At 37.1% G+C, this 16,670-nt stretch overlaps 1 protein-coding gene across 4 annotated transcripts in view; it reads right to left on the reverse strand.

The window, feature by feature from the left end:
- Slc9a9 (solute carrier family 9 member A9) overlaps positions 1-16,670 on the reverse strand; it is a 691,893-nt gene that overhangs the window by 259,771 nt on the left and 415,452 nt on the right. For all 4 annotated transcript variants that reach the window (XM_013159812.3, XM_063249139.1, XM_063249140.1 and 1 more), the window contains exon 9: positions 8,232-8,320. In XM_013159812.3, coding sequence (XP_013015266.1) covers positions 8,232-8,320 — 89 coding nt within the window. The remainder of the gene's footprint in view (positions 1-8,231; positions 8,321-16,670) is intronic.

Raw genomic sequence — 16,670 nt, forward strand, 5'->3', positions numbered from 1 at the left:
GGAGGAAAAAAAATGTACAAAACCATAATCAAAACCACTGTAATGCAAATCAATAAGACAGAGACACTGTAGGAAACTCACACAGTAATGAAATTGTACTTGGTCTTTCTTCCAGTATCTTAGGATTACTCAAACTTTTGTCTTATGAATCCAATTCATTAAATTTAAATTAATGTATTATTAAGAATTAAATAAAACCATTAATTAGCATACACTGTTTCTCCTCTATTTTTTTAACTTGCAATGTTAATGGTCATAATTAATTAATTCAGCAAGAATATATTACACTTCTAAATTTGAGACAAAACTAAGTGGTAAACTTCTGCAAGCTTTTCCTGTAGAATAAAGCATCCTAAATAGTTAGACAAGACAAAAATATACCCAGAGTTATAAAAAGTTATCATTAGACATCATATATGTAGCTAGCAATTAGAAGTAAGTGCAGTGAGTGTTAATATTGATGTCATGGGCAGCAGTGACTATGTTTGCTCATAATTAACCCTTAAGATCACTAAGAGAACCATACATACTACCAACTGCAAAAGACCTGTTCAATCTTTCCCCAATGATGTTATAATGGCTATCTTTGTAATGCAGAAATCAGATTATTATCATCACTCCCATGCCTAAAAGTTTCAAACAATTAGCCTTATAAGGCGGAGTTCCAAAATATAGTGCACTGAGACACTGAAGGGCTCATCTGAACTCATCTCACCATTTTAATTCACAGATTTCCCCAGCCCTGCTTCTCCTATGGTCAGATATACTGCTACCTACTTCTTTGGGGCAACATAGGTCTTATTCATAGTGTTAGCTCTCTACTTCTTGGACTCCTTGTTAGCTTCATACGTCTATGTACTTTATTCTCTTCTCTTTCAAGCCCTAAAAAATTTTCATGATAATATTCTAATTATTTTCCTTGCATCCAAACTCCAGACACTTAACTTCCAAATCAGCTTCCCATAAAAATCTTGTCTCTAGTAAGCAGTTCAGTCCTTTGTTTTATATAACTCATTGTTCATCCTTTTAACATTTTCCACCTGAAGTTGTTTGCATATTAAGACCTCTTAAGAGCAAGAACTACATCTTATTTGCCTTTGTGTCCCTGTCTTTTAGCATGATGCCTGCTATGTAACCACTGTAGTGCTTTATATGCTTAGTCTGTGGTTACAATGAAAAGCTAGAAAGTCCTTCAATTACATCCTGAATGGTTGAGTGCTGGCAGTATAAATTGTGTATCCTCTACTTCTGGGTGCAGACAGCCTTTAAAAAACCACTGCATTCACTCACTGTAGAGCCAAGGATTCTCCTAAGTGAAAGCATTTCTTCACTCAGCATGATGTTTTCACCTATATGAATGAAGATTTTGTTTTGAGATAGGGTTCCACTAAGTTGCCCAAACTAGGTTTGAACTTGTGCTCCTCTTGATTCAGGTTCCAGAGTGAATAATTTTGACATTTAATTGGATTTAATTTGACAATTTATTCAAATGGTCTACCCAAGGGTGTGGCCTCAAGATCACAAGAAGCCGATCCTAAATCTCATCTTTCACTTTTTAAGTTTTTAAGCAAGTGATGCTTGCCCAACCTTAGCTTAGGGGAAGGACAAGATATATAACTTCACGCTTGAGCTTCACTCACAGAATATTAGGCTAGAGAATTATCTTTAAAAACAAATCATTTAGTTCAATAATTCATTTTATAGATGAGAAATAAATGTGGGTTAAATCATTTATCCAGGGTTCTGCCATTAGTGTAGAGCTGGGTGAACAGCCAGCTTTCTGGATTCTCAGTCAAATGCTTTTTTCACCATATCATTTTGCTTTTCCCATATTCCAAAGCTTTTACTTGAATTTTCTTACAGAGTTATGCGCAGTACTTCAAATTTGGCTCCCATTGTCTTTTTATTGGAAATTTAAATTTGGATTTGCATTGCTGCTTTTCCATTCAACAGCAATAAACACTAAAAATATCATTTGGGAGGAATGGAAATAAAATAAGCATCTGGAAAGAATGTGCTATAAAGAAGATGTCATTGTTTGCCTATAAATGCTAGACAAAGAAACTGGCTCTTCAAAAGTAAATGCATAAAAACATCTATGTCCAACCTAATATGTATTATAGCTAAAAAATTAAAATGTGTTGAAATTGATAGATTTTCAAAGATTATGGAATCAAATGTAAGATAAATAACAGTCTGAGTTGGTTGAAAGTATAAGAAAGATAGCCAAACATTCATTCATTCACTAATCCACTCACTCGAGGATTATTGCTACAAACCTATCTATTAATAAAGAATATTTAATGAGGCAAAATAACTTGGTTCACAAAAATTACAAATCTGAGTTTGAAGTCTGCCTCTTTTACGACTTGGCAAACCTGCTTACATCACCCTTTATTGTATTATTTCCATCAGTGCACACAGAACTGTTTTTTTTTCTCACCTTAACAATTAAAAAAGGTATTTCCTTTCAGTCCTAGTTTTCCCAGCTATCAGTTTCTTTGCTCATTTTTACAGCAAAGACTGTGTATGAAGTCTGCATATAAGGTTTCTAGTTGTTTTCCTTCCAGTCTTTCTGGAACCCATATAACCAGGTTTTTACCTTGCTGCTCCACCACTATGGTTCTTACACTGTCATCAACTTTGTGTTCTTCTTCTTTCTTGACATTTCAGCAGCATTTAGTAGGACACCATACTTTCTTGGATTTTCTTTTCCTTTCTGACTATTCCCTCTCCTTTGCTGACTTTCACTCTCTGAACATTTGAGTACATCAGTGCTTGAATTTTGGACCTCACCTCTGTCACTCTCCCAGATATCTTATGTTAGTAATTTTACTGACACTATGATACAATGCCCAAGATCATTAATTTATCAAGAGAAAATGTTTATTTTAGCTCACAGTTTTGGAGACTGCAAGCCATGTCTGATTGACCCTATTGCTTTGAGTCAGTGGTGATAGGGTTCATCATGATAGGATTGTGTGGTGGAATAAGGCTGTTCGTTTTATGGATAGGAAGCATAAGAGAAAGGAGGCTTAGGGTCCCACAATCTCCCTTGAGGGCACATCTCCAGTGACCTAAGGAACTTCCACCAGGAAGTTCCTCACAAGGTTTTACCACCTCTCAGCAGTGTCATCAAGCCTTTAACAGATGGACCTTCAAGAGCCATTTGATATCCAAAGTATAGCACATCTCATCTAGTATCATGTTTTTAAAATGATCTTTATGCTGATAATTCACACCATTCTATTTCCAGCCCAGACCACTCTCCTTATTTGCAGAATTTTAACTAACTGGGCACTCTACAGCTTTACTTCATTGGCTAACATACACCAAACTTAGCAAGTTGACACTGGGTTTCTCATTGTCTTCTACCCTGTTACTCTTGAATTCTTTCCAAAATAATAAATGACTTCTATTCTTTTAAAATGTAAATCATATCATGTACATGATTGTCCTTAAAAGTTTCCATTATTTCTCCAAATCATTCAGGCTCTCCATGACTGCTCCTTGATATTCTTGCTGATATTCTCGGGTTCACTATGCTCAAGACACTTTGGTCCTCCTGGCCCTGGCAACTTTGTGCTCTGTTATTACTGATTTCTGAACAGCTCTGCTCCAAATGTCCACATTGCTCCTTCTTTCATTTACTTCAAGTGCTACCTTCTGACTGAGGCCTTTCCTGGCCACCCTATCTAAAATTATAAGCCTGTCTCTCCACAAAAACACTCCTAGCTCTATTTCCTATTTTGCATTGGCTTTATAACTTACTATAAACACACTGTACATCTTGCTTATTTATCTTGATTACAATAAAGTTCTACTAAATATCCTTTGATTCTTTGTTGAATCGCCACTATTTTGAACAACTGCAACACAAAGTAGGCTCTCAAAAACATTCATTTGTTGAATAAAGGTTATTAACGACAACTAGATTCACCTCTTAGGAAGAAAGGTAAATAGAAAGCAAATGAGATAAGTACTTCATACGTGTTCATATACACCCATGTGTATCTGCTGGAAATAATTTTTGAGTGAAAACTGCAAGAAGGGCAGGAGAAATTCTAGTTAAAAGGGATGCCATGGAAGCACTGGTTTTGAAACTGAGCCTCAGGCAAGGAAAAGATAGATGATGGAAATACCTGGCATTTGGCAGAGCTAACCAGCTCCCAAACCTTCCTGAGAGTTGAGAGTCTGAGAGAGGAAAGGCTGGATAGGCAGACTAGGACTTGTGTGTGTGTGTGGGGGGGCAGGGGTCTTCACACACTCTTTGGGGGTGGCTCAGAGTGAGTCTGGAGGCTGCAGACTGGGCACCAATGTCCATGTGAGTACTCCTAGCAGCATTCAGCTTTCATCTCAGGATGTGGGGCTTGCAGCATGTGTTCCTCTCTAGGACTGGATGTGTACAAGCTAAAGCAACAACTATTCCTAATCTGGGAAAGGGATCACTGCTTAGGTGTGCATACTTTTTAGTAGAATGTTTTGCCATTCAAGTGCAAATCCTTTTGGTGAGTAACAGCCTCACAGTGACTCTCTTTTATGCTGTTTTGTGCCTAATTCATAATTGTATTACATGTTTTCTCATGGGCTCAAGCAGAAACTAGTTCATCTACATTTAGAGGATAATTATCATTTATAAAACATATTTAAAATGAAAACTCAATTTTAAAAAGACAGCTCTTAAAACTATAAAGAACATATAATTCTCAAATTCTTTGTATCCAGATACAGTTACTTGATTAGCTGTTACAGACACAGATGATGAAGAAAATTCCTCTGTAAATCACATCATCTTTGAGCTTTCTACCACAAAGTTGATTTACATGGATTTTCCCTAGACTTCCCTTTCCATTCTTTCATTACATAGTTCTGAGAGGAGAGACAAAGAGGCTGTGTGTCAGCTTCTTCTCCCCCTGGCAGTGTGAACACAGTGTAGGCAGATGCAGAAAGAGATCAGTGACTGTGCCCATGTGACATCACATAATACTTTACAAGCCTTCCCAGTTTCACGGGCGACATGGTGGCAACCTCTGATAATACATGCCTCAGCATTTCTCTAAAATTTGTAATTGGTTTCCTGAGGTCACATTTTGCTTGCTATCCTGGTACAGACTGAGGACCTTTGATCTCATTTCTTTCAGTGTGATGACTGTGAATTCTATATAGTAGAGTGTGGTTTAAGTGTGAGCATGTATATCATTCATATATATATATATATATATATATATATATATGCATGTTATGTGTGCATACAGTATGAGAGAAATAAATAGAAAATGATTGACCTGAGAGAATGGAAGGATGAAATGCATGAGAAGGAAATAGGAGGAGATTATCATTTACTAAGTTCTTACTGTGATCTAGACACCTAGGAAAGAAGGTAGTGATGGAGTCAGGAGAGAGGGTAGGCAGTTATATTGATGTTAAAAAAGAACTGTGAAAAGATCTTCTTCCTTAAAGTACTGTGATGCAAAATGGATTTGGGAAGCCCACTGGGGAATACTTGTCAAATCCTTCACAGGGAGAACAGAAGGATGTGGCGCCCTGATTGTGGCTCTGTCTTCCCTAGGTGCTGTGCTGCTGTCTTGCCATGAGACAAGCTATGTTTGAAGTTCTGCTGAGCAGTCTACATAGCATGACTTAAAAGTGCAAGTTCAACAGCATTCAGCTTCCAAGAATACAAATGCTCTGAGCACCAAAAGAGACAAAGAAAAACCAGCCCATGACATTTCGCTTTACGTTCTGGAGAATGCTAGTAGTCTTCAGAAATAAAAGTATCTTGGGATAAATGGATTAGAGGCTTCTGGATGTTGATATTAGCTCTTTTATTTTCTGTTTTGCTCAGAAGCACTCAAAATTTCAGTCATTGCATCTTGTGATTCCTCAGAAGCATTGAAAGTGGCAGGGAAAATGGAAAGTTGGCCTTGCAGGGTCCTAGGCAGGTGGAGGTAGAGTTAGGATCAGCTGAGCTTGGGGCATAACCAAGACAGAGGGATAAAAGTGAGAGCCATCATGAAGAGCTTCATAGCAAGCCTTCAAGAACTTCTGTTGAGGAGTTACTGGACAGTTACAGATTTTTCTTGATGTCACTTTGTTTTCTCCACTCCCCACTCCCCCTATATCACATCAGAAGTCCCTAGTATCATCAGTTTTGTTATAGGAGCTTCTCAGTCTTCATTTGCATTTGGGATAGATGACATCATTAGTCCATTGTTTGTCATTCCCTCCATCCACACTCCCTGCTACATGACTCTGCAGCACTCTCCCACTGGTTGGCCTCTAAACTTTGGACTGAGATACATGATTTTTTTTGATCAATAGAAATTTTAGGATATGTGATATGAGAAATGATCAAAATGGATTTGCCTCAACTTGGAGATTAGTGCTCCTGCCATGAAAAGAATGAAACACATGGCAATGGCAAGATGCACAGTCAAGTTAACCATGGAATAGAGCCCCCTACAGAGCCACACACATGTGAATAAGCTCTACTGCTGCAAGCAAAACCACCAGGCCCAGCCCACTTCCATATGGCTGAGTCTTTCTGATAAGAGATGAGCAAATGTTTATTGTTGGGTGCCCCTCGTTGTATGGTTGTCTGTTACGCAGCAAAACCTATCTGATAAAGTGCCTTTGATCCATGTTTCTTATATTTGCCAGAGTGATATTCCTAAAATGCAACTGAAATTATGCTAAATCATTCTGCCCAAAGTTGTTTAATAATGTCCTGTTGGGGATGAATTGGGTTACCCCAAAATTTGTATGTTAAATACCCAATCCTCAGTATCTCAGAATATGACTTTATTGGGAACTAAGTACATTGAAAATATAATTAGTTCAGATAAACTTATACTGTAATAGGCTATGCCCTTAACCAAATATGACAGCTGTCTGACAGGAAGAGGGATCTTTTGGTGGGAGGTAAGACAATCTTGTTATATGGTTCAGGCTCAACTTGAACTCACTGGGTTGCCCAGGCTTGCCTCAAATTCACTGAGATCCACTTGTCTCAACCTCCCAAGTGCTGAGATTACAGGCACACACCACTATGTCAGATAAAAAGGGGAAATTTAGAATTAGGAACACAGGGGAATGCCTTGAGAACATGAAGCAAAGATTAAGGTAATGTGTCTACAAGCCAGATTTCCAGAAAACCATCAGAATTTGAGAGGAAGACATGGGTACAGATTTTTCTTCGCAAATTTTAGAAGGAACTAACACTAACAACACGTTCATTTCAGTCTTCTGGTCTCCAAAACTGTGAAACAATACATTGCTATTATTTAAGACACTCTTCTTTACCTTTAGGATAAAGTCTAAATTCCTTTACAAAGTGTGTAAGTTCTTTCATGAAAGTGGTTGTATCTGTGGTTTCATTTTCTTCAGCCTTATCTCATTTACCAGCTACACAGAGCTACTTACAGTTGCTTCTATTTGTATTTTGTGGCAGAGATTTGGCATCATCTCTGGAATTTTTTCCTTACTTCCTTAATCCTAACCATGAGAGGATGCTCTGCAAACCATTTCCCAGGTACTCTCTATGGATACTTCTGTGACAGTGCTTATCACACTATTTACAGACGGTGAATTCCTGTTCATGGCACATCTTTGTCCTCATCAATGGACTTGATAATGATCCTCTCAAAGAGGAAGTCTTATTTTAGTTTTGTATTCCTAGTACCTAGCACAGTGTTTGGCATAGACAGGCTGTATAGCAAATATTGATGAAGGAGTCTGTGTATGTTCATGTGCAAATATCTAAACAGATGTGTTTTCAGAATAAGGCAGACATATTCCGCTGGTATGACAACTAGAACGCAGCTGAATTTGCTTGGAAGCACAAAGCACTCAAAGACCAAACATGACTTCCATATTTTTCTTCATTCCCTTCTTTATCTATAATTACCCAATCTCACATGTTTTATAATGCTTTTAGATGTAAGTGACTGTGAATTATTAGCGAGTATAACCTTTCATCTTCAAGACTGACAGTGTCTGTCTTTCACATCTCTCTGGAGGAAGAAACTATTATAAACATGTTTTTGCTTACCAAGAGAATTGTTAATGGTTATCCTGGAGGGGAAAAAATCTATAAATATCCAACCCATAATGAAGCCTTAAACTTACTTTCTCCCTTTACTGATGAAACCCTTTTGTAGTGCACTGGCAGAATTGCTACACAACCATTAGAGTTGAGAAAAGGCAAACTTTGTAGTGAGTTTTTGTTTTACCTGTTTTGTTCTTATTTTGGAATCTGACGACAGATTGTTGTAGGTATAATGTGCCTGCGTAACTCCACAGAAGAGAACAGCTACTATCCCTGAAATTGAAAAACAGACAAGTCAAAACCAATTTTCATTTTCATCAAAGAGCAGCACTATCCCAGCTGGGAAATGAACTTGGGTGTCAGTTGAGTTAAAACTCTTAATAATTACTCTTAATAATCTCATGATATGAGACTTGGTAAATATTGCTACTCATTTTGAACACAGGTCTTGAACCCTTAAACTTAAAGAAAAGCACTAGTAAGTTGATTAATAAAAACGAGAAGACTTCCTGGTGGTAAATGATTCCTTGGTCATGAGTTAGAAAATTATACTTGCAAACATATGAACAAGATTTTATAATCAACTCTGACTTCTCATAGCTAGTGCCCATTACTTTGCTGCATTTTATAGTAAATACTGGTGTATGTTCTCAGATATTTGCTTTCTACTGTTTGCCTTGGAAAGCCTGAAAACGCTCCTGTCACATTATAATTTAGTATTAAAAGCCATGAGTCACAAACCTAAGACTTCGACAAGAGTTTTGTTGCTCCTGCCAATGTTCCTATTTGCCAAGCAGGAAAGGGGAGTCCTTAATTGCTCCTTTGCATCTTTGGCAAAGTTAATACTCTGTCTTTCTACAGCTGAGTGACCTAATGAACACACCTATTCAGGGTAGTGAACACACACACTCCTTAAAGGTAAAGTGGTCTGTTTTTGTGAGCTTCACAGCAATGGGCTGTTAGCTGCTCCTTGCTGCAGCAGAGTTCATTTCTTAAGCCACAGTATGCTCAGATTTAAATGCTATTTGAAGGTGCACACACATTAGATGGGACAGAATAGCAAGGATGGGACCATGAGCTGTGTTATTGTCTATCCTATTGCCCCGGGCTGGAGTGGGGAAGTGGTGGGAGGTGCACTCTACTTGGATTGAAGATTAGATTAATTATGGGAAACTGAGCATTGAGAAGGGCTTTGGAAAAAAACACACAATGTAAGTATTCTACAATTCAGACTAAGGGGATTGAAATGAATTTTAAGTAGTAGAATCTTTCCATCTAAAAACACTCATAAATTAAATGCTGATGATTTAAGAGCATAGAGATATGTGAACTGAATACTGACATTTCAAATGAATCTGCAATAAAGAATTTTGAAGAACTGAACTGCATGCATCTATTTACATGTTGGTTATTTTTCAGGTTAGCAATGGATAAAATGTTGCTAAGATATACATTTATATATTTCCTTTTAATATTATGCTTCAAAATTTTACACAAAAGAATAAAATCAAGTAGGAATTTTTGCCAAGAGATACATATTCAATAGGTGTTTCTAGAGAATTTTGGTAATTTTTCAATTTCTTAGCTTCTCTTCAGAAATTTTAAGAAAAAAATTCTTATAAAATATTGCATTTCACTCTTCACAGAATTTCTATTTAAAAACAGGGAAAATTTTAGGGAGTACTTTAAGTGCTTCGAAGTGCTAGGTTAGGAGGATTGGCATGTGTGTTGTTTTAATATTAAACGTTTCTCTCTTTTTATTTTAAAATGCAATTTATCTATCACCATCGAGTGTTTGGGGTGTTTCTATGGATAGTGTTGGCTGAGCCTCTCACTGCAGGGGAACTGTTCTGACTGCATATTGATCTGGGAAGAGGACAGGTGGGTGGGGTGAGTTGACTCACTCAGAGCATGACGATGGGTAAAGGGTGTGAGGAAGGGTCAGAAGGATCTCAGAATGATGGCCTCTGACGGGGGCCAACCTGGTGCTGATTTCCTCTTCACCTCAATTATTGGGCAGCTTTGGGTTATCGTGATTAATCAGCCCTCTCACTGCTTTCTTAGAATAGTATTGCTCTTCCGGCTATTCAAGCCAAAGTTCTGGGATCATGCTTTCCCTTTACTCCTCACTGCGTATCCGAAATTTCATTGGCTTGTGTTTTGAAACTTATTCTAAACCCTTCCACTTTTCAACACCTCTGCCCTCACCCCTTTCCCTAAGCCATCATTATGTTTGGCCTGGATTGCAGTAATATCTTCCTAACTGATTCCCCATTGTCTAGTCTTCATCAAGAAATAGTGACTCTTGAAAAATAGTTCAGATTATATCAACCCTCTGGTCAAAACTTGTAATGTGTTCCCAGTATGTAGTCCCGCTTCTGGCTCCCCTTTCACAGCTCCCCGACCTCCTCTCTCATCAAGCTCCTTCTGTCTCATGCTGTCCTCACGAAGCCCCTCCCACCACAGGTTCTTGCACTTCCATGACCTACAGTTTGGAAAGCTTCTCCAGGTATCACTATGTCCTCTCCTTGCTTCAGATGTTTGTTGACATGCTATATTTATCAGATAAGATGTCTCTGTCCACTCTATAAAAATTATTCCCCATCATTCTCCACACTCCTATTCTGCTTTTGTTGCTTATTCTTTACTGCCACCTAATATTTCCTGTATTTATGTGTTTATCTTTTGTCTTCTTCTACTGAAATGTAGAATTCCTTAAGGACAGAGAGATTCACTGGTCCCTACTTCTCATAGCAATGCTGAGTACGTGGTAGGCACTCCACAAACAGTTGTTAAATGAGTAAGTGAACATTTTTATCCTCATTGAACAAGACACTAAAGTAATTTACTCAAGGTCACCTTGAGAATGGAAGAGCTGAGGTTCAATATTCCACAGACTGTGTTTTTCTGCCTTCATTAAAGCATCTGTGAGTGTTTTGAGGTGACTCTGAGACAACTAAAAATATCATTTCTGCTATCCCAGGGAAATAGATCAGTGATGAAAGTTACATCTGAGATCACTGGACTTGTCATTTGAAGACGTTTTCCCTACGTCCATTGGCTTTCATTTCTTGCCTCCAGTAGAACGCTTGATCTGAAATGTTCCTGCTGTAGTCTTGAAGCCTCACCTATGGACACTTGAGACGAACAACAAGCCATGAAGATAGCGCACATGTGGCCATGGGCTTGGTATTGTACTTAGAACAACAAGGTTGATCTGACGCTTAGTTTTAGCATACAAAAATCATAATAATCATAATTTTATAGCTTGGCAACTAATTAAGTCACACAAATTACTGTAATTAGTATGACTATTAAAAAACAAAACAGACCTTCAAAATGTCTCATCTAAATATATGTACTATAGGAGTGCCTCCTAATCCACTGGTTCATCTTCCATGGTTTCACATATCCACAATCAACTGTAGTCTGGAGATACTAGAAGGAAAGTTCTAGAAATAATCGTATGTTTTAAATAACCCTATTACAATGTGTTGATTGTTCTATTTGTTATTTACTATTATTAATTACTTACTGTGTTTAATTTATAAATTAAATGGTTTCATCAGTAAGTACAGGAAAAAAGGTAGTATATAGAGAATTCAGCACTATTTATGGTTTCAGGCTTAGACTCGGGTCTTAGAATATAAGTATTTCACATTGCAAGGAGGATGGGGAGCTATTTTCTCTATAAAATTCTTTACCAAAGAAATAGATTCAAAGTTGACAGTTTTCTGACTTTTGGAAGGAAATCTTAATTGACATTAAGTTTTTACACACCCATCTGCTAGTAGTAGTTGTGCTGTGGTTATGAGAGGCCCTTTACAAATCTCTTAAATGCTCTAAATTTCAATCATGCGTATGCAAGAAGAGGAGGATGACCAAATGCTTTGATTCTGGTGGTGAAACTAGTATCTCAGCTCCAGACTCGCCCTTCTTTCCTGGCTCTAGGATCCCAGCACTGGGGCTCTACGATTTCCTTAGTCAGTTTTGTGGAGATCGCCAAGTCTACTGTCCCAGATGGAAATCTGAATACAGGCAATAGGACTGGCTTCTTCCTATTTGCCTGCTTTCTCCCTGTCAGCTTCATCTCAGCAACTGCTCTGCAACAGAGCTCTGACAGTCAGATCTAGCCTCTTTGCATGCTTTTTCCTCATCCCCATCAGACCAGCCACATGACACACATCTGAGAAAGCAACAGCAGGTGGGCAGGGCCCTCCGCAGTCTGGATCATAGCTCAGCAGTTCCCTTTTTGGAGCTCCTGGATTTGCCCACTTAGATCTCACATTCATTTAATTTGTGTAATGACTAGCCCTCTTTTTATATTGGTAACCCTCTCACTCTTTCAGTTTTCCATTCCTTTTTTACTTGTATTAAACTCTGTATTAGGCAGATAGCTTCCCTTGTGAGTGCTTCCTGATTGGGAGTCTTGGGGGACTTTTCTCATGCTAAACTTTGATGGTCCTGTGAAACATATACCATTTGGAAATCTGTATTTTTCCAAAGTGATGAGAGATACTGGTGGTGCTGAGATATTATCCAAATGTCAGAGTACCCTTTCCAATGTGCCTATGGTTGAAGTTGGTGGTTTTAAAAGTGTAGCAAGTTTCATTGAAATGGGGGACTTAAGGCTATGAATAAGAACTAAGAGAGAGAGGCATAGCTTAGACTTAGGCATGTGTCTTCTGATTATTAGTATTATAATAATTCCAAAATATAATGAAGTGGCTACCTGAAGTATGAAAAGTTCCCTATCATTTGAAATGTTTGGGCTGAAGGATCATCTGCCATTGTAGAAAAAGAATTCTTTTCATCAAGTCAAAGCTTGGATTTCTTCCAATTCTGTGGGTCTTTCATATTTGTATACATTATTTTTCATTAATCTACTAGAATTAACATCTCAACTTAGTCTTTTTTTCAAGTTCAGAACAAAGACATAATTATGTTGCCAAATGAAACTTTTAGATATTTTGAATACAGGCAGCTATATTTTCTCAGTAAGTACAGATGAGGTAAACACATAGATTTTTAAAAGTCTTTCAATTTTATACAGATAAACCCTTGTAAAGTAAAATTTAAAAACATATTTTTACCACATGTTCTACTCATTTTTTTTTCAAATGAGAGACAAGGTTTAAATGTCTTCTTTCTAGAATTGAATGTTTCTGAATTGCCAAACCACAAACATTTGGTCAAAGATAAGCTGTCTGTGCTGGACTGACAGAGGCCGCTCACGCTCTGGAACCCACTTCCTCTTTGCTTCTCTCTTACTTCTGTTTTTTTGCACTTCACCTTGCCTGTCCAGCCTTTCTCAGGCTATGCTTATTTACAGTCTCTAACACCATTTTCTCTATACATCAGAAGCCACTTGACCCCAGCTGGAAGTTCAGCTGTGGCCCAGTAATCCGCATTAGGCAAGAAAGCCTTTAGAACTCTACCCAGTGTTCCTGGAATGTTAATGCACATCTAAACCTCTACCAAATCTCCTTAGCGTTGGCTCAGGAGGTTTGAAGTAGCACTAAGCACCCAGAGGAAGACTGTGCAAAGTCTGCTAGTGAGCATCAGCTCGCCTGTGCTGTGGCTTGGCCTTAATCTTTTTCCTTATTCCTGACTCTTTCCCATTTCAGGACACTTAGAGGAAAGCTCCAGAGGAGCAAGGCACAATTTGTCGCCTCCTTTTTTATTGGCTTATAGTTTTTTTTCTAACATGAAAAATTATATTTGTGTGTTTTAGTCTCTGTTTTTCTTTCCCTGGTTTTCCAGAATTAATGTGGCTCTATAAAGTACAGTAATTTTAGTTTCAGAGAATAATTATCATCAAGGATATATGAAGAATTTTAAAATTTTTCTTTATTTTTAAATTACCTGCTTTTAATCTCAGTATTAAAATGTGAAATAAATTACAACCATGGAATAAAGTTGATAATATATTTTACTGTCAACTAATTCCATAAAATTCCCTGCCCCAAAAGCAAACATAACATGTCGCTTGTTCACAGTGTTGTATATAGTTGTCATGTTATTTGACTAACATGTCATAAGATTTTAAATTGGAAATTTTAAAATGTTATAAATAAATCTGGGGATAATGATGCTTACTCAGAACTAATTAAATTAAAATTTTAATAGCTTGCTTAGAAATCATTAACAGTGAGTGCTACATCCCTTATGAAAGCCAATGGAATAAAAAAAATCAATGATTATTTAGAAAAAATATGTAGCTTTACATGCATTTTAGTAGGAAAAAAGTTTTTGTTGTTTTTTTGAGAGAGGATCTCTCTGTGTAGTTTATGCTGGCTTTGATTTCACTAGGTAGCCCAGGTTGGCTTCAAATTCATGGTGATCCTCTTGCCTCAGTCTCCAAAGGACTAAGAAAAATTTTGAAAGCAACTGGACTATTTAAGAAGCTAGACAAGAGACATACAAACAGATCTAAATCATGTAAGTAAAAGCAAAAAATTAGCTAAAAGAATATGCAAAAATGTAGACTGGGTCAGTAAAATAAGAGTTGTTAAGTAACAGGGTCGCCCAGCTCTGGGAGGCTGTCAGGTCTTCGTCTTCCCCAGGCCACCAGTATAATTGGTCAATGATTTTACCTGTTAAGACCCAATTTCTATATTTAATAGCACCCACTTGTATCACAGGTTCATTCTGAGTATAAAGCAATAATGATAATAGTAAAATGCTTTTCAAACCAAGCACACTACTCATCAGTAAGTAAACATAAGGTTTCACTCTAATTATTAGAAAAGAAAGAGTAACTTAGAGATGCTAATTTCAGGAATAAACAACATTCTCTGTTTAGCAAGTTAATAGGCAAGGAAATAATACTTCCTGCACATATTCTTTACCCTTTAATGACCTTCTGTTACTTTTTCTCCCCTTTTATTTCTGGGATAAACGGAATGCAAGATGAAAGTGTATTCCTTATCCTTAGTATTTGAAATTTAAGAAAAGTCTTAGTTAACATTACATTTAAAGTGCCAGACTCTCATGAGTTAGCAAGAGTATCTGCTACACACTCAATTGGCTATTTATCTATCAGGATCTAACCTGAGCAAAGTATCTATCATGGATATGAGGAGCACAAGTATGAATAAACCCAGTATCTGATGTCAAGCAGCTTTACATCTTTTAACAGATATGACATGTACAAAGACATCTGATGCCAGGTAGAATGTTCCGAGTGACAAGAAAATAGGAATCCAGAGACAGAATTTCTGCTAGAGAAAGTGGGAGAGGGAAGGAAAAGGTTTTTTTGAAGGATGCAGAGTCTTAGGTGATAAGAAAGTTTGGGGGAGGGGGCAAAGGTTCAGGAAAAAAGGAATTTGGTATACACAAGTAGGAGAGAGTAGGAGACAGAAGTGTGTGTCTGAGAAGCAGTTATTCTACTGGTGTCCTTTGGGCTTGAATTCATCATACAGAAGAAATAAATACATACTGAATTAGTTAATCACAATCTTTCTGAATACAAAGCTCAGGAGAAACAATAAACTCTATGATTGTGAAACTATTTTAAGTACTTAAGTAAATACATGTTTTATTAGTCCAAGCACCCCAAAAAATTAGATATATGAAAAATCTATTTTTACTGGGAAAATATTATTTTTCAAACAAAAAGAAAGTATTTTTACTTTCTTTCTCTCTCTGCTGGTAAAACAAGTGGCCATTACGTACAACTGCTATGTTGCATTCCTAACATCTTAGGCTAACCATTCTTTTGTGGCATCCTATAGCAGTAATGAATGCAGTCAAGTAAATGCATTCATGTTTGTATGGAGTGGAGCATGTAAAAAAAAAATATCTGGGATTCAAAATAATAAGGAGCTCTGAAAGAAATCAGGGCATGGCCTAGAGAAAATAAGATTATCTGAGTTATGTTTGTGCATGAGATTGTCTTTCAGAATTTGCCCAGTAAGATTTCGGTGGTGAGCAGGATCCCCAAAGAGTTGGCTGTAGGGACTCAGTCATGTAATTTTGAACAAGCATTAGAACCAACACTTTTTGATGCTAGCCAAAAGAACTCTTTTTGAAAAACCCTATAAAAGCACACAGTTGAGTTTGTTAATTGGCACGCAAAGAAATGTAGGAAACAGCATGAGGATGCCCATAATCATTGTGGAAAAAACAATGATTCTGAGTAAATTGTTTCCAGGGATATCAGTTGTCAGCACAATTAATGCTGTTCGATTAGAAGAGTACGATTTACACTGTTTTCATAATTACTACTTTTGGACCTTCTCTGAGAACATACTGTATATATATCTATCTGTTTGCTTATATGATCAAGATTCAGTGTGTGGTTGTAAATTATGTAAGAAAAAATGTACTACATTGGAAGTCTGGAGACCTAGCATCTACCTAGTCATAGTTTGAATACTTGCCTGTTTAGGTAACTTGCTCAATTTAAATTCATTGTTTGTTTTTGCCTTATAATAAGGCCCTTATAGTCTTACAATATGTGGTCTGCAATAATGACCTTCAAATGGTAATATGTAAGATAATCCACAGAAGGGTAGAAGAGAATATGAAAACTTTATAATCTTAATCAGCATTTTTGTATGTTCTGAAGTGAAATAATTATGTTCATATTTGATGACTGAACACAAGTATATAGTACATA

This window comes from Cavia porcellus, unplaced genomic scaffold (genome assembly GCF_034190915.1).
Source record: "Cavia porcellus strain 051 isolate PalLab524CR breed Dunkin Hartley unplaced genomic scaffold, mCavPor4.1 scaffold_5, whole genome shotgun sequence".
Taxonomy (NCBI): Eukaryota; Metazoa; Chordata; class Mammalia; order Rodentia; family Caviidae; genus Cavia; species Cavia porcellus.